This window comes from Euprymna scolopes, chromosome 46 (assembly GCF_053919585.1).
Source record: "Euprymna scolopes isolate OS-2025 chromosome 46, ASM5391958v1, whole genome shotgun sequence".
Taxonomy (NCBI): Eukaryota; Metazoa; Mollusca; class Cephalopoda; order Sepiida; family Sepiolidae; genus Euprymna; species Euprymna scolopes.
Window position 1 is genome coordinate 168,643,362 of NC_136527.1, and position 24,840 is coordinate 168,668,201.

At 39.6% G+C, this 24,840-nt stretch overlaps 1 protein-coding gene across 1 annotated transcript in view; it reads left to right on the plus strand.

The window, feature by feature from the left end:
• Positions 1-11,528, plus strand: part of LOC145271462 (uncharacterized) — a 13,728-nt gene extending 2,200 nt beyond the window's left edge. Inside the window, exons 2-3 of the mRNA XM_080126984.1 lie at positions 2,217-2,326; positions 11,264-11,528. Coding sequence (XP_079983110.1) covers positions 2,217-2,326; positions 11,264-11,455 — 302 coding nt within the window. The 3' untranslated portion in view covers positions 11,456-11,528. The remainder of the gene's footprint in view (positions 1-2,216; positions 2,327-11,263) is intronic.
• The last annotated feature ends 13,312 nt before the right edge of the window (positions 11,529-24,840 follow it).

Here is a 24,840-nt window from a genome sequence, read left to right on the forward strand (position 1 = left end):
CAGTTGCAGTTTCTTTTTGGTTGGATTGGGAGAGGGGTTTTTGGGGCTGATTTAATTTTTTTGTTATTAGATGCTAAGATTCTTTGTGCTAAATTAGGCATAGTAGAATAAGAAATTCTTATTGAGTTTTTATCAAAAATTGAACTATATCTGTGTGGGTATTTGAAAGAGTTTTCTACAATATTGAAGAATTTTTTAGGTATATTAGTTTTAACATTTACGCTAAATGGAGGATTAAACCAAATATTTTCTTTCTCCTTGTGCGACAGGGTGGGTTAGAAGTATTACGATTAGCATGTTGGTTCGGATTATATATGTGGAGTGGACCATTACTATTGATAGCAGCAGATCTTGTTATTTGAACTGGTTTCTTGCGAGTCATATTGTGTGTGATTACAGATTTAAGACGGCATACAAGTGTAAGCATAAGTGTTATATTGAATCTTTTCATTGTATCCTGAATTTCTTAAGGCATTATTGAAGAAAGTAGCATTTTGATTAAAGGTTTTATAATTTACGATAACACTAATTATCCCCTTGCTTTTCAAATTTAAATCTTCACCGCTTTTTGGGTGCTTTTTTTTAAACCTTAATTTTTTTGATTCATCCAGCCTTGACAGACGTGTTTTTAAATATTCTCTCCAGTACTTTTCTTTTAATGATTTGGAATTCATTCCATTTGCTCTTTTTTCCAAGGAACTTTGCCTTTTGGATTATTTTGGACCATTTGGAATTTACCCATTGGATTGAAATTTTAAATTCGACCGTTTTAGATTTTACCATTTTTGGATTTTTACCCTTCACCGGACTGTCCATTTATGTGAAATCTTTTTATCATTTTTCTTTTACCTCCTATTCTCCTTACCTAACCCTTTTTGTAACCAAGTAAGATCTGTGACTTACTTGTAGTTTCATTAAATACTTTTATATGCAAAATCCGATCCTGCATTTTGCTAATTCCTGCCCTCTGATGAGAAGGAGAGTATTTCTTCGAAACTCCGTGGATTAAGGATTATCCACTTATCTTGTGTTTCATTTTTTTAAAATTAAATATGTTTTTAACTCTTTTTCAAGATGTCTTTTAACATGTTTTATTAATTATTCGTTCATATTATGAGCTCTATTTCCTTTTAAGTTTTATTGAGCTTTTTACATCTGGCTGAGTTTATTTTACTTGTAAATATTAACTCTTTACTATTTATAATATATTTTAAGTTTACCATTTTGATTACCTTGGTAAACTTATTGTAATTTATATATATATATATATATATATATATATATATATATATATATGTGTGTGTGTGTGTGTGTGTGTGTGTGTGTGTGTGTGTGTGCAGTCGTTTTCTGTCATTACAGGGAGGAATGATAAAATTGTTCCCTATAAAAGACGTCATGATTCCATTTCCGTTTGAAAAAGAACTGGCTTTCTTTTTATTTCAGACCATCTACTAGGTCAATTGTGTACCGATACCACCGATAGGACCTTCATCTCATGCCTGAAAGTTACACAGTGTTCAACGGATATCTGCCGCATTACAACTCATTCTCCTTACCGATGCAAGTTATGAGAACAGTAGCATTACCAGCAAAACACATAGCTTGATTGTCACACATAGTCGGAACATGCACAGGATTATCAAAACAAAAGTTCCGGTCACGTGGTTTCAAGTGAGTGACATGTCATGCCACTTTACATCTTCAAAATCGACGCCAAGTCAACACCAAAGTGTACTGGGATGTGCTGAACAGGGTTGTGATCCTCTGGTGTAACCAAGTGCCGCTGGCTAACCCTGGGTGTGGCAGCAAAACTTTGCACCTGTCCACAGTCCAAAGCGATACGATTCGGTTTCGGAAGAAGTGCTTCTCTCACTGATGCTCCTCTCCCTTCTACTTGAGCTGCTGAACCAACATGACCCTCCACAATACCAAAGCAAGCTTGATCGCCGAAGTCTACCCAGTATTCGTCGAGCTCCCGCCAGCGCATATGGAAAAGAAATAGTCCTAGTTGTAGACCAGTATCAAGCGGTGATTGGGATTGAAAGCGACTACATTTAATAGATATGAGCTCTACTACACAATTAATTTACCTGAATTGATTTTTTCAATAAAAGTTTTTAAACAAAGCTGTGGTGTTGTATTTTTTAGAGTGCAACTTTATCATCCACGATTTATATATGTAAACTCTGTTTTATTCTTTTTTTTTTATATTCCAGATTTGAACTGTTCTGTGTGGCTAATATTTTCCGCTTGCCTTTTACTGGAGAATGCCTTAGCTTATCGAAGAATCTATGCAGTACGCCCGAGTAACAGATTCAGGAGATCGGTAACAATTTCACAATAATATCGATTTTGGCATTGATTATGTTTTAACATGATATCGTTTACACAATTAGTTATTATATATTATCATATTATTATATCAATTACTAGTCTGTACTCTCTCTGTGTCTATCTGTCTGTCTGTCTGTCTGTCTCTATCTCTCTCTCTCTCTCTCTCTCTCTCTATATATATATATATATATATATATATATATATATATAAGCAGGTCAGCCCGGCTTTGCTCGGGCCTATGTACTGTTCATAACTTTATGTGCATATATATAAAACTCAGTGAGGGATGAGATGATGGGGAGGGGGGCAAGCACTCCACGAGCATGGCAATCATCTTTTCCTTGATTACGGTCGTGAGCCCTTTTTGTTTTTGATCTAGCGTCACCAGCGAAATTATCCTGGTTCTCCGATTTTCCAATGTTCCTGAAACTAATATAATTAAATTTCCCTCAGTCAAGGGCTTGTATTTTTTCTGGAAAAGCCGACGGTAGTCTTCCGGGGATCCTCACTTCTTCAGTAGCTGCTCACTTTTCTGTAGGCTGCTACCTGCTGATATCACCACCCTCGGACTCTCCCTTCTGTCTGGAAGTATCGGTACCTTCCATGGACCTCCTGGCGTGTCTGTGACATACTTGGTCCACGCATTTCTGGTCTCCTCTTTTGTGTAGGCTATCACCGTGTCCTGTGTTAGCCCTGCAAAAGCCCAGAGGTTGAGAAAATCCTCGAATGGGTCTGATTCCATTGCCATGGACAGCTGATATGTGTTATCACTGTATGTTGACGGCCGTGGGGTGTGGCAATCTTCCTTTTGAACTTTGCTCCTGGACCCACTGGCTGTAGGTGCTGGTGAGTCATCAACCCTCAATAAAGGGGTATACATGTGGTGCGGGTGAATAATCAGAAGTTGTTGATGGGGCCTCCCGGATGTGGCATCCCCCATCTCGAATATGAATGCTGGGGGCGATGTGGTTTCCCTCAGAACTGGGGTACCACCGGAAGTGGTACCTCATGAAACGATTTCTGGGGTACCACCGGGTGTGGTACCCCCCAACAACGGCACTGGAGTGCCACCAGATGTGGCATTCCCGACAACGACACTGAAGCACCAACGGGTGTAGTCCCCCTCCCAACAACGGCACTGAAGAACCAACGGGTGCGGTGCCCCCGACACGGTCCCTACATCAGGGGCCTCCCCCATGGTAGCAGAGGCAGAGGCCTGCCTCCTCTAGTTGTTGGCGCAGTGCCCTTCTCCGACCCACCGATTTGGAAACTAGGGGGACCTTCGCCTAAAAAGGCACGTCAGTTTCCCCTAGCCCGACCGGCTGCTTAAGTCGGATAAAGACACTGCCTATCTGTAACAAAATAGAAAAACAGTTAGTGGTAGCAAATAACAAAAACAATGCCCTAAGGGCCACTCACCCAAAGAATGGGTCGGTTCTTTGGGGCCAAACAAGAAAACAACCCTTGAACATGATCAATAATTGGTCAAGTGGGCGGTCGCTGGTCTTTGAAAAAGAAAAGGCCTAGTATACTGCGAGATCAGATACTACACTTTGAACTTTTCTATTTATTTATTTATTTATTTAAATATTTATTCCAGAAGAAAAAAATACAGATTTTACAAGATTTTTTAAATTAAAATTATATAAAATATGCAAGTGATTCTTTTTCAATGTTGCATGAGGCCAAAAAGGGTGTGGGGGGAATCGGGGTACGGAGTCGTCCACTTGGTCTATTCACTATAACTAGTTGCAGTCACCACAATACCGCATTCACTCTAGGGATTGGATCTACTTAAAACCCCAGATGACATGAACAATATTTACAATGACTTTTTTTTTACAATTACATTTTTTTAATAATATTTTATTTACAATGAAGGTGATGCGTATGATATATGAAAGATGGAATGGTGATGCGTATGATATATGCGGGTGAAAACGTTAAGCGATGAATGTGTTAATGAGGACCCACCCTTACCTATTTAATTTTGAAATGCTTCCTGTTTCCGGTATCAGCTGAAAACAAGGGAGCACTTCCTAAGAGTGAATGGGCACAACTACGGATAAAATAAAGGGGGCATGGGGACGGGTTTGGACTAAAATAAATTGATCAGGATTGGGCTTTTTTGAAGGTATTTTAACGCCTAAAATAAAGATTGCGGACATGGAGCTCATTTATACCAACTAGCTAAGGGACTGATCCACTACGGGATAGGCTTCATCTGGACTGGAGCTTGCTTTTTCGGTTGCTTTTTCGGTCGGTTACCTAAGCTGGGAACACGTACTCAAGACTGTTTTGCACGAACGCACATAAACTAGCGGTGTGAATCCACCTAAACTGTGAGTGAGATAACCTCCTTCTATCGCATCTGATTTTGATTTTAAGTTGATGTTTAAAATATAAAATCAGATCCAGATGAGAAGGTGGTCCCCCCACATTCCCTATCTCTATGCGTGAAACCTACACTACTAGTCTAGCTACGACCAAGGTCGCTAGGAACACCATTCGTTCCTCCCTAGGCTACAAGGGATCTGCGTTATAAACTACGGATGCTAAATCCAGGATCGTCACCTGAATAGGGACGATGCGAGCCGTGACCTCGCCGACATACCCCTAGAATTTCCGGAGCTTAGAACAAGTAAAAAATGCATGTTCTACAGATTCCAAAATGTCTTCTTCGCACCGTGGACAAAAGGGACTAAATACCATACCAATTCTGAACAGTATGTCATTGAGGGGTAGAGCGTTTCTAACCAATCGCCAGGTCAGGGAAAATTCGGAATTGTTAAGATATCCCCGGTCTGGCGCCCAATTCCATAGAGAGCGGACCTCCCCCTCCGACAGCTGCAGCCGCTCCCCAAGCGGGTCCGAAGCGGTCCCCACCACTAAACCCCGATACAATGTCCTTCTAGGCCGTGCAAGGTCAAGGGACCCTGGCATCGCTCTAAGAGCATTTCGGCATTCGTTGAGACTTGCCAGGCCAAGCATCCCCAGGCCCCCATCTACAAGACATTGAGTACAGACCTGTCTCCGGACAAGCGGCCGTCGCTCATTCCACAAAAGTGGAAAGAGCGCACGCGTTAAGGGCGCCATACGGACTGCAGGCAGGGAAAGTACAGCCAGCCGGTAAAGGATCAACGGAAACACGTAAGTAGCACATGCCTCCTCTCTACCTTTAAGGGACAATCCCCTTCGAAGCCAAACCCTCACAGACGCTTCGACCTTGGTCTGTACCTCCGACCAGTCCTTATCTAGACAGAGACTGGGTCCAAACCTAACACCAAGGATCTGGACCGGGCCATCCGTCCAGACAAATGCGGCAGGCAGAACATTCGAGCCCCGCCAATCGGCCAACTTCAGGCCAACAGATTTGCTGAGATTGACTACGGCCCCTGTAACTTTTTGATAACGATTGAGAGCCTAAATCACCGCAATAATACCAACAACGCTCGAAACAAATACGGTGACATCATCGGCAAACGGTGAAACCCTGGCTCGCGCACCGCCAGGGAGAGTAATACCGCGCAGGGCCGGTCCAGCCATCCTAGACCTCACGTTCTTAAGGAATTGTTTCAACGCGAGGACATATAACATGGGCTACAGCGGACACCCCTGTCGCATTGACCGAGAAACCGCGAACGGCACCGACCGCACCCCGCTGACCTGCACAACTGCCGTCGGCCGAGCATACAAAATGGAGATCCATCTGCAGAAGCCGGACCCAAAGCCGGTGGTCTCTATAACAGCCATCAGGAAACGATGATCAACCCTATCAAACGCCTTGGACTAAATTGATCAGCGCGGCTTCAGTGTTGTCTTCTAGGTTTTCTAGGCCTGTACAAATCCAATGCAAATTGTTTTGAATTGATCTCCCCTTCACAGCGTAATTCTGATCCGGTTCGATCAAGTCAGTGATAACAACCTGCAAATGATTCGTAAGAACTTGGGCAAGGATTTTCAAATCCGTATTCAATAATGTGATTGGCCTAAAATCATCCAACCCCCCAACATGTGTATCCTTTTTCTTCAGAAGTGTGACCACGCCTTTGGTAACCTGACTCGGGATGGATCACGTGTCAAACCAGTGGTTAAACACACACCGTCAGCATCAAACATATGCGACAACCCCAAGTATAACTCGTTGGGCAGTCCATCGAGTCCTGGTGATCTCTTATAGGCGACCTGCTTCATGGAAGCTACAACCTCACACTCAGTAATCCGACCATCACAACTAACCGCTCGGGCCGCCTCCAGGCGGGGCGAACCAGCCAAATAGTTGCCAAACTCCTGGACGCAGAGTCTGGATAGCTGCGCGACACGATCTTAAAAGTGCACTCAAAACCGTTCGCAAATCTCCCGAGCCGACACTAAGGAGTCTCCTTCCGGGCTCTGAATCTTACGAATGTACCTATCCGATTTGCACCCGAGCGAACAGACTCGTCTGATTTGTCAACATTCACAGCTTCGTTCGGCATCTTTTTAATTCTAGCCCTAACTACCTGGCCCTAGTATCGCTCGCTAGCCAAACGACTCAGGTCCGCCTTAGCTATGCCTATCTCTAGGGAATCCCCCCTGCCACCGCCCTGGATAGTCTATCCTCTAGACGCTTCTCTGCCTTGGCCCTATTTAGGGCGAGGCGTTGACCATATTTGACAGAGAAGTCTCTAATACTAGATTTGGCGTTTACCCACCATCTACACCCGGTAACCTCCCCCACTAATCCCTTCTTGATGTGTTCAGTTAGCTTTTCCCGGAAGTCATCTATCTCCAGTAAGGAGGAATTTAACTTCCAGTATCCAGCTATATTGGGGTTGCTATCTAAATCTAACCTGGCCACAAGTAGTTTGTGGTCAGAGTAACCTAACCAGTGGAACGTGGGACAAGATATGTATTCTACATTGCTTCTTCTAACTAACAACGGATCCAAGTAAATACTTGAAACGGAAGGCCTGCTAGAGAGCCACGTCAACATCTCCCGCCCCGGATGATCCACCCGATACCTGTCTACCAGATCGCATCTAGCCATCAGGTCCGACAGACTGGTTTTACATCCATCCGTCCCTCTAGTCCTGCCCACCTTATCTACCCTGGGATCAAGGATAGCATTGTAATCAAATACTAGAACTAACCGTTCCGAACCTCCGAGAAATACGTCCAACCACCGGAAAAAGGAAACCCACTCCCGTACGCAATTGGGAGCATACACCACGACGACTCAAAACGCTCTATTTGCCACGGCAACATCGGCCACGATCAGTCTACCATCAGTATCCGCGTGAACAACGCTAACCGTTCAGAAAGGGTGCGCCTAACTAACAAAGAAACGCCCCTACTTTGACTATCACCGTATGCTGAAAAGACATCATAATACCCCTCCAGCACTCGATGATCTTCAACGGAATTGTAGTGAGTCTCCTGTAACGTAGCCACATCTATGTTCATGAACATGAGATCCCTCAGAACCCTAGCGGCTTTGCTCTGGCACCTCATGCCCCTTACGTTCAAGCTAGCAAGGCTTAAGGACGTGGCCATTATACCTAAGCATTGACAACCACCGGCGTAAAGTCTTTTGTACCCAGGATGGCCCTCCCTTCGCACTTAGATGCCAGCTGTTTGAGGGAGTCGTATTCCTCTTCCACCAACTTTATATTTGTTATCGCCCTTCTATCATATTCCTTTGTGCGTCCAGTTCTTGTTTGACGCACATGACTAAGGGGGCGTCTGGGAAGTTTTTAGGATTTGTTACCTTCTTCCCTTCCAATTCTTTTAGCGGCTTAAGTAGACACCTATGCCGCTGCGTGATGTAAGTATCAGCGTGAAGGGGGTCTACATCGCAAATCCAGGAAGGAAGGGGAGCTTTTTAGTTTTCTTTTAGTTTTTTAGTTTTCTAACTGGAGACGCTGAGGCAGCTCTTCTGCTGTTGTCTTGAGTCACCAGCTTTTCCCCGGACAATGATCGAGCACCGGGAGTGGGGTATCAAATAGGGGTGGGGGGATTTTGGTTCAGCTGAAGGGTTGGGGTTTTGGGTGGCTGAATCATAGAGACAGTATTTTCTACGTTCATTGGGGACGGGGAACGGGACTCAGCCTCCTTGTTCTTTTTTGCCTTCTTGTTATCTTTTTTAGCGTCTTTGTTGAGGCCTTTGCACACTACCACAGATGCCTGTCCTTTGCATTTGGACTGTTGCTCTTCTTGCTTCCCTTCAGTCGGATGAGGAGACCGGATGGTTTCGTTTTTGGCCGCTAGAAACTTCCTTTGTTGACATGTTGGTGGAAGGATTCGTGGACGACCCTTCGGGAACTGGCCGACCTTGTACCTCAGGGGGCTTCTCTCTTATGGAGGGGGTCTTTGTGGTTCTCCCATTCTTCTTAACCAATTTGGTCCAGCCGTTCGATGTTGTTGGTGTTACAGTTGATGTTATACCCCCTCCGGCTGGTTTCTCAGGGGGTGCCGGTGCCACACCCTTCTGTTCTTCTGCAGTTGTTGTTTGAGGGATCCTTTTAGGGCAATCCCTCGCCATATGGCCTATCAGTTGCCAATGCCAACAGTGCGGGCTTCGCCCCTCGACGATGACGCTTATCGTCCAAACGTCGCTTCTGAGCAAGGCAGGGATTTTCTGAAAGCCCTCCCGGTCACAACGCATTCTAACTGAGTAAGACCATAAGGCTACGGGGGCCACGGGCCGGGAGGACAGCTTCGACGTCCCTATACTGGCTCATTATTGCGCCTATTTGCACAGAGTCCAGGAACCAGGGGACGCCTAAAATATACACAGCTGTTTGGCTCCTGCTCAGATATACCGGCTTGAAGCGCATATTCTTTCACTTCCAGTCGCATTTGGACAATTTTACCGCGTCATCGTCGGTTGGCAGCAGCAGGTCACACATGGCATAACTGCGACGGCAAATGTACGTCGCAGGTATTTGGAGATCCCCAAGCATCTCCGCCATGATATCCTTTGAAACTCCTGTGAGGCATTTCTTTTTCCAGTCCGTGGTGACCAGAGATATTATCCTTGTGGATAATTTTTCCACCACTCCTGGAAGGGGTTTAATGATGTTACCGTCAGTGTACTCCTTATATTTGGAGTTAAACAACTGACGGTAATCTTCGGAAGTAAGCTGGGACTGGGATCCCCACACCTTCTCTGCCGCCGAGGGCGTCGGTGTTGCTGGCATCGGCGATTTTGGCGAGGGCGGTGTTCTCTGCCCGGGCGGAATTGTTGAGCAGGTGTTTTCACTTGTCTGCGTACTGGCACCCGGCAGTGTAGCCCAATCTGCCGGGCTCTCCGTCGGAGACGATGGTTTCTGAACAGGTGTGGCACCAACTGCCTCACTCTTTTGTTCTGTACGAGCAGCCCCCTTCTTCTTCCTGAACCGGGATGTTCTTGCTTCACCTGCAAATCCGGTCTTTTTGTTCTCGTCCTGGCTGCTGTCATTACTACTGCACTGCAGATCGTTGCCCAATGTCATATTCAGCTGGGAGTCCAGAAACAAGAGCATATTTATGGCCTCTTCCCGGTCGTCCGGCACTGCGTTCTTGGGCGCCTGATCCGGGTCGGTGGTTCTTAATGTGGAGAAATCGGCAGAAGTGGAAGGTCTTAATTCCGTCCCTAGGAGTTCTATCCTCCTATGGACGGTAGGGCTAACAGTTAAAGCCCTTTTCCTCTGCCGATCCCACCGAGTTGGATCACCTCTCCCAGCTGGCCTAAACCTACTACTGCCGGGGACAGCAGTGTTATCAATTGTCCAGGAGCCGCCGCCTAATGCGACGAACTCCTCTACAGTGACGGTGCGGGGGCCAGCACCGGGTCTAGTGCGGGGGACAGCACGACCGTACCTCTTGGTCTCTCTACTGGGCCTGAACCAGTGTGCGTGTCAGGGACACGACCACCAGAACCCGGGCTAGGCAAAGGCGCGGAGCCCGGACCGCGTGGCGGTGGTGGGTGGACTTTTTCAGGGCCTGATCCGGCCCCCAGATTAAGCCGAAACCCCCTCTGGGAACTAGACCCCGGGCTAGGCATTTCTGCACTGGAGCCCGGACCAGCTACCCTCCCCCTCTGCGTCTTCTTTCTGGCTCAGACCTGCCGATTTAGCCTGGCTGAGGATTCTGTTGGATGTGACTCCAACCACCTCAGACGCAGACTGGCCAGCTGCTTAAGTCGAGCCCGGGAAGAGACACAACCTGAAAACGATCGAAAGGTAAAAACAGTTAATGGCCTCAACAGGAGGCGAAAAAACAAAAACAATGAAAAAAAACCCAAAGCTTTGAACCAGACGCCAAAGGGTCTGGTAACTGGTCTTTGGATGTCCGGAACAGCCAAAGGGCAAACAGAAAAGACAGGAGACCGGTCTTTTCTGTTTATTTAAAAAGAAAATACAATTTTCTTATATATGGGTTGTGGAATTGCATTCACTAGCAAAAGTTCTATCCTATTTGCATATTCTTTTAAACATTCATTTTAATTGATTCCCTGTTAGTTCATTCGGTTTTTTTCTGGGATGATCAGTTAACTATTACGTGTAATTATATTAATGCGATAGTCTACATAATTTGTACTTGCATAATATTTGCGTAAAAAGTTTACAGTAAACACAAAACTGTTTCCATATATATTTATTTATACGTATATCGAACAATTGTATACACATTTTCCTCTAGAAATAGTTCAACACTTTTATTCATATTTTATTTGGCCGCATATTTTTAATCATTCAAAACTTTAAGCAATGATACTAAATGATGGCAGAGTTACCTGAAAAATTTCGGCATTTGGGAGGAAAGTCCAAACAAGAAAATATAAACATTGCGAAATTTGTCTAGTAGTTTGGGACTTTTAATTTATTATACAAACTCCAAATAACTGACTCTTTTACTTAATAGATTACGATATTAAAACATTCATAATTATTTTTGTATTTTTAGTGCGTACCGTACCAGGATTATTGCCGGACGTATCGAAATAATTGTTGTGGTGATGTTCCTTGCATAAATGATGATCAAAAACCTTGCCAAGATCCAAGCGAGATTTGCCAATGTGAGCATCCTGATAAAAATTTTGCAGACGAATCACGAACACACGAACTGTATATTTATAGGAGGAAATTTATAAAATAAAAAACAGTTTTCTTCTTCTCATGTTTCTTGTATGAATTCCGTTTAATAATTAAACAGTCAAGAAACGTGAAAATTTGTTTTTGTTATTTCAACTATTTTTTAGATGACATCAAGAAACGTTAAAATTTGTTTATTTTTTTATTTCAACTATTTTTTAGGTGACATCAAGAAACGTGAAAATTTGTTTTTTGTTATTTCAACTAATTTTTTAGATGACATCAAGAAACGTGAAAATTTGTTTTTTGTTATTTCACCTAATTTTTTAGATGACATCAAGAAACGTTAAAATTTGTTTATTTTATTTCAACTATTTTTTAGGTGATATCAAGAAACGTTAAAATTTGTTTATTTTTTTATTTCAACTATTTTTTAGGTGACATCAAGAAACGTTAAAATTTATTTTTTTATTTCAACTATTTTTTAGGTGACATCAAGAAACGTTAAGATTTGTTTTTTTTATTTCAACTATTTTTTAGGTGACATCAAGAAACGTTAAAATTTATTTTTTTATTTCAACTATTTTTTAGATGACATTAAAAAATGTGTTTTCTCTTAAGATGATTCCAATAAAAAAAATAAATAAATTTTTCAGATGAGGCAAAGAAACAAAATGCTTAAAATGTCAGATTAGCAGGGCTGGCTAACCGGCGTTGACCGGTGTGTGCATGCCTCTGTCTCCTCTCATAGAAACATTTAATGTAAAGTTGTTATTGTTGTTTTTTTTTGTTTTTTTGTATGAAGATTGGCTTTAGGAATGGCCACCAGCAACATTCTCATGTTCAAAACGGCTTTTAACATTTTGGTAGTGTTGGTTACTGTCAACATATTAGCCACAAATTTAACATTGAGAGTCGCTGTCAAGATCCTCATGCGCAAATACTCTGAACCAACAAAGAAGTTAGGGGGTGGCAGTGTCGGTCGGATATACTTAGATTTGATCCTCGCCGGTTCGTACTAATGTGGCTGCCAGTGATATAACCTGCATAATACAGACTTTATATGGGAAAACTACTTGTATCCGGCAACTATAAATCAAATTTTCTTTAATCAGCATAGGGAAAAACCTAAAAAAGATGCTCTATAATCAAACCGTCCCCCTCGTAAAAATAGTAAAGTTGTTCTTCTTGTTGTTGCTACTGCTATCGGCCGACACCCAAGATCCTCATGGTAAGATAAGGTTCCGGAACGGAAACTCCCAAGCTCTTCATATAAAGAACAGCTTTTGGAACGGAGTCCCAACCTCCTACATCTACATATTCAGAACGGTTTCCGAAGTAGATACCCAGTCCTGTCAGTGGGAAAAGATCTATTTAACTTTTAATGCATAATGTATGACGCTAAAACCTAAGATTAAAATGGAAAGATCGTTTAACTTTTAATGCATAATGTATGACACCAAAACCAAAGATTAAAAATGGAAAGCTCGTTTAATTGTTAATGCATAATGTATGACGCTAAGACCAAAGATTACAAAAGATAGATTCGTTTAACATGTAATGCATAATGCATGACGCCTAAACCAAAGATTAAAAAAGAAAGATTCATTTCTCTTGTAATGCATAATGTATGACGCTAAAACCAAAGATTAAAAATGGAAAGATCGTTTATATTTTAATGCATAATGTATGCCGCTAAAAACAAAGATTAAAAAAGAAAGATTCGTTTAACTTTTAATGCATAATGTATGACGCTAAAACCAAAGAGTAAAAAAGAAACATCGTTTATCTTTTCATGCCTAATGTATGACGCTAAAACAAAAGTTTTAAAAAGATAGATTCGTTTAGCATGTAATGCATAATGTATGACGCAAGAACCAAAGATTTAAAAAAAAGAAAGATTCGTTTATCTTTTAATGCATAATGTATGACGCAAATACCAAAGATGAAACAGGAAAAATACGTTCAAGTTTTAATGCATAATGTATGACGCTAAAACCAAAGATTTTAAAAGGAAGTTCTTTTAATTGTAATGCATTATGTATGACGCTTAAACCGAAGATTAAAAAGAGATATTGTTTAAATTTTAATGCATAATGTATGACGCTAGAACCAAAGATTAAAAAAGAAAGTTCGTTTAATTTTAATGCATAATGTAATACGCTACAAGCAAAAATTAAAAAAAAGATACATCGTTTAAATCTCTTGTAATAAATTCACACAGTTTGTACCAGGATACTGAAAGTAAGATATCAGCTATCAAAGACCCAGTATAAGCGATAAGATATAGATAGTAAGATGGCCATATTTTTAGCAGATACAAGTATATAAAAATTTCAGCTATTAATCTGACTTTCTTATAAAACATGTTTTGTAATAAATTCACACAGTTTGTGATGTAGTGAGTATTGATTTATTTGATTATATATTTTCTCTAACCTTCGTCTGGTGGATAACTGCGATGTAATAGGAATGCTGGGTCTCCTAGCTGTATCCTTAGTAATTACATCTTTTCATTGTTGTTGTATCACCACGTTTTGGCAAACTAATTTTCTAGTCGGCAGTAGGTAGGATTTGAACCGCTTTTTTGAGATAATATTCACCTTGCATGTTTGTATCGAGTTTACAACGTAATAAAATGTTATGGAATCAGTTGCATTATTTTTCAATACTAATCGTGATGTGAATTAGTGCATCTTTAACTGCACGAAAATCACAAGGATTAGAATTAAATTTTAATCAGCAACAAGAGTTTTAAAGTGAGTTTAATATTTTAAATTAAAACTTTTCTCTCTGTAACCTTCTACCCACTCTCTCTTCTTATCTCTCTCTTTCTCTCCCCCTTTTGTCTTGCTTTAATAATACATGCAACTGCCTTATTTGTTGCATTGAGGACAATCGAATTCAGAATATACGACCATCAGTTAACATCTCTTTCTCTACATTTCTCTCAACTCCCCTCTCTCTCTTTCTCTCTCTTCCTCTCTCTCTCTTTCTTCCTCTATCTCTCTCTCTCTCTCTGTCTCTCTCTCTCTCTGAAGTGTATGGTTACCATTGGGTTCTCATTGGCGGCTACCACTGGTCTTCACTGGAATTTGGATGGCGCTAAGCCTCCGAAAGGTCCCGGTCCTCTTTGCACTCATTATTTGGTGTTGCGTCAGATGATGGTGTCATACAAAAACAGTAAGGTTAAGGAATATGACTTAACGTCAGCATCTGTCGAATATCAATCTTCGAAAGCCTATATATATGCACGCATACACACACATACACACACACACACACATATATATATATGCGTGTGTGTGTGTGTGTGTGTGTGTGTTTGATTAATTTTTGGAATTACAGAATGGTTAATATAGACCAAATTATAACATAATGAATAAAATTAATAGGTTATAGATTAATTGATCGTTCCGCATGCTGTTCAACAGGGATAAATCCAGGGTAAATTATGATTAATAAATATTTTTTTTTACAAAGGCATGACCACTTATCACATCCAAGAGGCCTCCCGAGGATAAGGCTTAAAGAGTGTACAGTAGACAATTGGACAATACAGTAATCGTTAGTAATGGAAATTCGGTAAATTTGTTAACTTATATGGAACGGCTCATCAAAAACGTGTTTATGCTAGACTTAAAGACAACCATATTGTAGTCAGCTGGAAAGCAGGAAAACGGAAGACAAGGCATGCAGTTTGAAGAAAGAAGCTTTGTTCATGGGATCTATGTTTAGGTTTAGGCACAGATAAAGAGTGACGGAATTTATTGATAGTGTTTTCTGCTAGACGAGTGTTTTTTTAATGTTTGTCGAGGGAGGCCATAGATTAGAGCTCAGTCGAGCACTTGCCATGAAAATAATGATAAAGCAGAGACAAACTCGCGACATCTTTTCTGTAAGAAAGATTTTGCAGGGAAGAGAAAAGAACATCCCCTACGTGGCAACATTACTCAATCCTTGACATACCTAGCTCTTATATAGATAGAGAATTACATCAGCAGTGAGATATCTACTGGATCGATAGAAGGATCCCACCATTTTTCCAGTGGTCTTGGCAAAGGATTTTATGTATGTTTTAAATTTCAAATCAGGAGCAAAGGTCAAGTCCAGAAGCTTGTCAAAACATGAGGCCTCCCCAAGACGAGAGCAATTCATTTCAATTGATACCAGAGGGGATCAGAGCGTTGATGATGATTGGTTTTAGATGCATTAACATTAACCAGCCACCTCTTCCCCCTATTATACAACTTGCTCACGATCAGAGGAGAGAGAATCGGGGAGAACGTAATCGGTTTCGGTCTTAGATGTCCTACCATAGATAGTAGATGGAAAGCCATCTTTTATATAGGCATATATTCCATGCCCATGGCGATCCTGTGCGTTAGATTTGGAATTTGAATTAGAGTATTCTTGAACTACGAACTCATCTAGGGAAATCTTAGAAATAATATGTCTGGTTTAGTCTGCTATAATTGGGTTTCAACCTCTGGAAGGTTAGAACGTAGACACCTGATGTTCGAGAACGAGACATTGTACTGCGTAGGTTGGTGATCCGGGTTTAATCGTGTATATTGTCTTGAAACTTTTCATGATGGAGTTTTGTATTTTGTGGACTAGGTCAACAGATTTTCTTGGAGCAGGGCAGAGAGGAAATGTAAGAGAGAAATAGAAATGGAGGAATATATATATACATACATATATATATATATATATATATATATATATATATATGTATATATATATATATACATATATATATATATATACTTTGCTGTATCGAGGAATTTGTTTTGGAGAAGAAAAAACACGAATGGGAATCGAAAATATGTACAAATAAAATATAAGGTATGTATGGGGAAATTTTTAAATGGGGGAAAAGCGAATAAAACAACGTTATATTACTTGAAGATCCTAAAGACTAATCACGCTCTAATCTAAGAGGCATTGCCTCGGTTTGCAGAGAGAAGGCCTTAACTCTGTTAATTTTTATTCTACATACTCAAAATTTGACATACAGGGTACTGTGATTTGGGAAAATCGATGTGGTCGGGTTTTGGCCAGATATTTGGCTATTAAGGGGTCAAAGTTCAACGATTTGATCTTTGAGAACTCTACCAAACTCCTCCGACAATTTTTGGTCTACAAACTTAAAATTTTAGATATAGACTCCTTGCACATGGATCTAACTTAATAAATTTATTTCAGCCAAAAACAATAAATTTTAAGAGTCATAATAGGGGTCAAACTTATAAAAAATTGACCGCTTTCTTTTTTTTCTCAACATACTCCTCCAAATCGCCGGGCACCCATATATATATATATATATATATATATATATATATATATATATATATATATATATATATATATATATATATATATATATACTAGCGAAGGGTACCCGGCGTTGCCCGGATGTCTGGAGGTGTGTGTGGAAGCTCCGGGGGTTAAAAAAAAGTTAGTATGAGGATCGAACCCGAACCCTTGAGGCAAAATTGTAAATTAAAGTGTGTGAAAAAAAAAACGTGGGACCATAACCATTATCCCACCGCCAGATGCTGATGGAAACACGTTTGAATTTATTTAATTACTTGGATTTGGCAGGTCCCCGTTTTAATGAGTTAATGAGGTCAAGTTTGACTGCAGATAGTATTTTCCCAAGAAGTTATAGGAAAAAGACTAACCCACATGCGGCGAGCGAGAAATGTTGAATATTTATCTTCCGGAAATCGAGCAGATTAAATAGACAGGCGAGCTTCGTTATTAACTGTGAGATATTACGATTTATATGTGATATAAAAAGTTTTAAAAAGTTGTGAACCGACCGATTCTCTGAAAAAATCCTTTTGTAGACATACAGAAAAAGCGAACACACATACATACATACATACATTTTCGCTTTTATATATATAGACTAGCGGGGGATACCCGGCGATGCCCGGGTTTGGAGATGTGTGTGGTGTTAAATAAAAAAAACCGGGGGGGGGATCGAACCCGAAGTCTTGAGGCGAAGTTTGAAAATAAATTTGGTCAGCCAGAATGAGTTAGTTAAAGAACCAAACTGACAAGTGCGCGACCGGAAGCCGTCGAGCGTTACGAGAACGACGTAGGTTTGTTTGTTATAAGCGAAGTAAAAAAAGAAAACAACGTTAACACTAAGCGGGGAAAAACACAAAAAAAACTAACGATGAAAGCAGAAAAACGAACACGTGAAAAATGGCTTAAATAAGCCTGTCTCGATATTAAAATTTAAAAAAATCGAAAAAAAAACCATCTCACACATCGATTCGAACACAAAACGTTCAGATAATGAACTATCGCCTTAACCAACTGAGCTAAGGCGACGTTCACGAAATTTGTTCGGTTTTTCAACTATTTAAAGTAAATCAGGTCACGACGTAATCTGACGCATGCGTAGAATCGGTCATTGTCACGAGAGGACCGTTTTTGTTGACCCCCTGTCGAAAATTGTCGATTTCTGGGTCAAAATGTTAACGTTGTTGGCTAATTCTTCGATATTTTAAATTTTCGTCGCATCTATCGAAAGTTTTTAGCAGACATCCAACATATACACAAACATATATATATATATATATATATATATATATATATATATATATATATATATTACACAGGCATCACTACATTATCAAGGCTAAGACGTAACTCAAGGATAAGGATTAAATAGTGTACAGTAGAAATTGGACAATATAGTAATCCTTTGTAATGAAAATTCGGTAAATTTGATAACTTATATGGACCGGCTCAATCAAGAACTTATTTACGTTAGACTTGTAGACAACCATATTGTAGTCAGCCGGAAAGCAGGAAAAAGGAAGACAATTCCACGGGCGTGCAGTTCTAAGAAAGAAGCTTTGTTCATGGAATCTACGTTTAGGTTTAGGCACAGATAAAGAGTGGAGAGAATTATTGATAGTGTTTTCAGCTAGACGAGTGTTTCTTGTGAAGTTTAGCGAAGGGACCATAGACTGAAGCTCAGTCGAACACTTTCCATGAAAATAACGATACATCAGAGACAAACTCGCAACATCTCTTGTGTGAGATAGAGGTTGCAGGGAAGAGAAAAGGGCATCTCCTACTAGGCTACGAAGTCTATTTTGAACTCTATCAAGGCAGGCCAAGTCCTTTCTAGCAGCTCCTGCCCAGATGTGGCAACAGTATTCCATCCTTGGACGTACCTGGCTCTTTTATAGATTGAGAATTGCATCAGCAGTGAGATATCTACTGGATTGATAGAAAGATCCCACCATTTTTCCAGCGGCCTTGGCAACAGATTTGATGTACGTGTTCCATTTAAGATCAGGAGTAATGGTCAAGCCCAGAAGCTTGTCAAAACTTGAGGCCTTCTGTAGACGAGAGCCATTCATTTCAATTGATGCCAGATGTGGATCAGAATGTTGATGATGTAAAGAGAGAAGCTTGGTTTTAGATGCATTAAAGTAACCAGCCACTCCTTTCCCTATTGTACCACGTGCTCAAGATCGGAGGAGAGAGAATCGGACAGAACTTGGTCGTTCACTGTCTTAGATGTGCTACCATAAATGGTAGTGCCATCAGAATAAATGTCTACAAATGATGTAAGGATATGATTTGGAAGATCATTAATGTAGATCAGGAAGAATGTTGGGCCCAGGATGGACCCCTGAGGGACACCAGCATTAATACTGTGAGCTTCTTATTTCTGCCCATCAACCACTACTCTTATGAATCTATCAGAGAGAAATGATTTAATAATTGAGAAAACATTTCCAACTATACCGTAGCTGGAGATTTTGCGAAGTAAACCTTTATGCCATACTCTATTAAAGGCCTTAGATATGTCAAGAGCGATTGCCCTAGAAAGGTTGCCTCCGCCGAGAGATTTGCTAATCTTATGAGATATAACTGTAAGCACATCTTCTGTAGATCTAGCAGAAGGGAAACCATATTGACTGTCACTAAGAAGGTTATTTTTGTTGAGATGTTAATTACAGAAGTAATAAACACAGTATATTTATATATGTATACATATGTAATACATATGTAATATATATTTAACGGCTAATTTCAAAAAAAAATGTTTTGAACGCTACTAACTGAATTTCTTTCAATGCAGTTTGCAATTTGGAGACGGAATTGTTTTTGTTGAGATAAGTGATTTCAATCATGCTTTTTATTTTAGATTTAAAATATTAACAACTCCATTTTATTTCAGTATTTAATTTGTGTATTTCTGTTTTATTAAATGCTAGCTTTTTTCTAGTCCAATACCGGCTTCCATCTTACCTCGAAATTACTTATAACGGCACCAACTTACTTTCGGAAGAACCCCCCCATCAGCCTTTTCTTTTATATCGTAAGCTTCTTAAAACGTTACTAGCTTAAGTTCAGAATAAAATCACGATTTTCTTTTAACGGCTAATTTCAAAAAAAAATGTTTTGAACGCTACTAACTGAATTTCTTTCAATGCAGTTTGCAATTTGGAGACGGAATTGTTTTTGTTGAGATAAGTGATTTCAATCATGCTTTTTATTTTAGATTTAAAATATTAACAACTCCATTTTATTTCAGTATTTAATTTGTGTATTTCTGTTTTATTAAATGCTAGCTTTTTTCTAGTCCAATACCGGCTTCCATCTTACCTCGAAATTACTTATAACGGCACCAACTTACTTTCGGAAGACCCCCCCCATCAGCCTTTTCTTTTATATCGTAAGCTTCTTAAAACGTTACTAGCTTAAGTTCAGAATAAAATCACGATTTTCTTTTAACGGCTAATTAAAAAAAAATGTTTTGAACGCTACTAACTGAATTTCTTTCAATGCAGTTTGCAATTTGGAGACGGAATTGTTTTTGTTGAGATAAGTGATTTCAATCATGCTTTTTATTTTAGATTTAATATATTGACAACTCCATTTTATTTCAGTATTTAATTTGTGTATTTCTGTTTTATTAAATGCTAGCTTTTTTCTAGTCCAATACCGGCTTCCATCTTACCTCGAAATTACTTATAACGGCACCAACTTACTTTCGGAAGACCCCCCCCCATCAGCCTTTTCTTTTATATCGTAAGCTTCTTAAAACGTTACTAGCTTAAGTTCAGAATAAAATCACGATTTTCTTTTAACGGCTAATTTAAAAAAAAAATGTTTTGAACGCTACTAACTGAATTTCTTTCAATGCAGTTTGCAATTTGGAGACGGAATTGTTTTTGTTGAGATAAGTGATTTCAATCATGCTTTTTATTTTAGATTTAAAATATTGACAACTCCATTTTATTTCAGTATTTAATTTGTGTATTTCTGTTTTATTAAATGCTAGCTTTTTTCTAGTCCAATACCGGCTTCCATCTTACCTCGAAATTACTTATAACGGCACCAACTTACTTTCGGAAGAACCCCCCCCATCAGCCTTTTCTTTTATATCGTAAGCTTCTTAAAACGTTACTAGCTTAAGTTCAGAATAAAATCACGATTTTCTTTTAACGGCTAATTTCAAAAAAAAATGTTTTGAACGCTACTAACTGAATTTCTTTCAATGCAGTTTGCAATTTGGAGACGGAATTGTTTTTGTTGAGATAAGTGATTTCAATCATGCTTTTTATTTTAGATTTAAAATATTAACAACTCCATTTTATTTCAGTATTTAATTTGTGTATTTCTGTTTTATTAAATGCTAGCTTTTTTCTAGTCCAATACCGGCTTCCATCTTACCTCGAAATTACTTATAACGGCACCAACTTACTTTCTGAAGAACCCCCCCATCAGCCTTTTCTTTTATATCGTAAGCTTCTTAAAACGTTACTAGCTTAACTTAAGCTTATATCGTAAGCTTCTTAAAACGTTACTAGCTTAACTTAAGTTCAGAATAAAATCATGATTTTCTTTTAACAACTAATTTAAAAAAAAAATGTTTTGAACGCTACTAACTGAATTTCTTTCAATGCAGTTTGCAATTTGGAGACGGAATTGTTTTTGTTGAGATAAGTGATTTCAATCATGCTTTTTATTTTAGATTTAAAATATTAACAACTCCATTTTATTTCAGTATTTAATTTGTGTATTTCTGTTTTAGTAAATGCTAGCTTTTTTCTAGTCCAATACCGGCTTCCATCTTACCTCGAAATTACTTATAACGGCACCAACTTACTTTCTGAAGAACCCCCCCCATCAGCCTTTTCTTTTATATCGTAAGCTTCTTAAAACGTTACTAGCTTAAGTTCAGAATAAAATCACGATTTTCTTTTAACGGCTAATTTTAAAAAAAAATGTTTTGAACGCTACTAACTGAATTTCTTTCAATGCAGTTTGCAATTTGGAGACGGAATTGTTTTTGTTGAGATAAGTGATTTCAATCATGCTTTTTATTTTAGATTTAAAATATTAACAACTCCATTTTATTTCAGTATTTAATTTGTGTATTTCTGTTTTATTAAATGCTAGCTTTTTTCTAATCCAATACCGGCTTCCATCTTACCTCGAAATTACTTATAATGGCACCAACTTACTTTCGGAAGAAGCCCCCCCCCATCAGCCTTTTCTTTTATATCGTAAGCTTCTTAAAACGTTACTAGCTTAAGTTCAGAATAAAATCACGATTTTCTTTTAACGGCTAATTTCAAAAAAAAATGTTTTGAACGCTACTAACTGAATTTCTTTCAATGCAGTTTGCAATTTGGAGACGGAATTGTTTTTGTTGAGATAAGTGATTTCAATCATGCTTTTTATTTTAGATTTAAAATATTAACAACTCCATTTTATTTCAGTATTTAATTTGTGTATTTCTGTTTTATTAAATGCTAGCTTTTTTTTTCCTCGTACATATGTTTATTTATCTACCGAGTTGATAGCAAAAATTACGAATTATACTCATTTTTAGTTCGTGTGAGGGAAATCTATCACCATACTTTCCCTTAAACACGTCTGTTGGACTTTTATTAAGTAGAATACTTAATAGTTTTTTTTTTTTTTAATGGAGAGTAGAAAACGCATTGTGGATGCGTTATCGGCAGCTCCTGTTACTCTCGCTTCTTCTTATTTGTCCCTCAGTCCTCATTTTTTAAATGAGTGATTTTTCGGACAAAGGGAGAAGAAAAAGCTGTTTTCTAGGTTGGCAGTATTTTTGCGAACAGTTGGTTGAGATGGCGGAAATTTTCTGTTTCTATGTCTATCCTTGTAGCCATGTCACTAGTAAGGGTGCTGGAGGTAAACGTTTTGTCTGGGCTGACGTTATCCGCCTGATAGTCAGGGACCCGAACCTTGGATTAACCACTAAGGAGGCTGTCCTATCAGCAGGTGCAAAGTACTGGGGCTGCTGTATTGCCATTTGGTGAATGGATTCTGGACCATGCAGTAGCTTCTGGTGGGGCCTCTCGGTGCCATACTAGTGGGTAATTGTTACGGCTTTACCTTATCATTAGCTACAAATAAAAAAAAAATTCTTCGTTTCTTTTTCTCTCTTAATTTCCCCTCTCTGTCCTGCTCTAAGTAAATCTGTCGACCTGGTCCACAAATTCCAAAACTTCATCATGACAAGTTTCAAGAAAAAATACACGATTAAACCCGGTTCTCCAACTTCCAACGTAGACCCCTACTACCATGTCTCCTTCTCCAACATCAGGGGTCTTCGTTCTAACCTTCCAGAGGTTGAAACCCAATTACAGGAGACTAAACCTGACCTCTTATTTTTAAGTGAAACTGGCATTGGACAGGCTATTTCCCTAGATGAGTTTTCAATTTCAGGATACTCTAACTTAACTTCTAAATCTGACCCCCAAGATCGCCATGGGCATGGAATATGTGCCTATATTAAAGATAGCTTTCCATGTGGGAGGGAAATCTCCAGGGAAGATCCTAACTTACCCTATATGTGCTTCCGGGTTGCTTTAGCTCACACTACTGCATTTATATTTACTCTCTATCGCCCCCACAACAGCGGAGTTACTATCTTTCAAAGCATATCTGAGAAAATTGACCAATCCTTTCTACTTATCCTTCAGCTAACTTTCACGTATGTGGAGACTTCAATGTTCACAACGTCGAATGGTTGACCCACTCAAACAAGACCGATGATGAGGGGAGGTTCTGTCATGATTTCTCCATTGCCTATGACCTCACTCAGATTGTTCAGGAACCTACCCGTGTGCCCGATAATGACGGCCAGTATGCGAGCCTACTAGACCTTTTTCTCACAACTTGCCCTGAACTATGTTCAGTTTCTGTTCTGTCGCCTCTTGGATCTTCCGACCACTCTGTTGTATCAATTAAGATAAAAATGAAATGTAATAAGTCCCCAGACGTACCTCTTCATCGTACAGTATATCGATACACTAAGGCTGACTGGGATAGCTTCCGTACATTTATATCTGATCTACCTCTGCATTCCATGTTTAAAAAGGATGTGTCCTCTATAGTATTATACCTAACTGAATGGTTAATTGTAGGTATTGACCATTTCATACCCTCTAAAAAGTTTCAGCAAAAACCTAACAGCCAGCCATGGTTCTCTCCAGAATGTGCTGCTGCCATTGCGCACAGAAATCACTTTTTCCACTGCTTCAAACGTAATAGATGTATGGAAACTAAAGCCGTTTTCAGGACTGCCAGCAACCATTGTAAGAAAGTAATAAGGAACGCAAGAGTGTTGTATGCTTAATCTGTTAAGTCCAAAGTAGCTGAGCAGCGGCTTGGTTCCCACCAGTTTTGGCAAATAGCAAACAGAATCCTGAACAGAAGCGTGTGCTCCATCCCAACTATTATCAATGACCTGAGGTAATCTCGTCAGCATCAGACAAAGCCAAACTCTTTGTCAAGAACTTTGCAGCTAATTCTACCCTTTGCGACCAAGACCGCCAACCCCCAATATTTCCTCCTGTATCAGAAAACACGCTATGTGATATACGTATATCTGTACGTGATGTTGCGAAGCTAATCAAAAACCTTGATTCGAGTAAAGCAACTGGCCCTGATGGTATTCCAATTATAGTACTCAAAAAACTTCAACCTGAATTAGCGCCCATACTTACAAAACTGTTTAAACGTTGTCTTAAGGAGAATAGTTTCCCATCTCCCTGGAAAATCTCATCACTATGCCCTGTATTTAAGAATTCAGGTGATCGATCATCCCCCTCTCAGTACAGGCCAATAAGTCTCCTGTGCGTCATGAGTAAGTTGCTAGAATCTGTGTTAAATACAGAAGTAATCAACCATCTCAACAAAAATAACCTTCTTAGGTACACTCAATATGGTTTCCGTTCTGCTAGATCTACAGCAGATGTCCTTAAAGTTATATCGCATAGGATTAGCAAATCTCTCGACGGTGGCAATCTTTCTAGGGCAATTGCTCTTGACATATCTAAAGCCTTTGATAGGGTATGGCATAAAGGTTTACTTCATAAGATCGCTAGCTATGGTATAGCTGGAAAAGTCTTCTCAATTATTAAATCA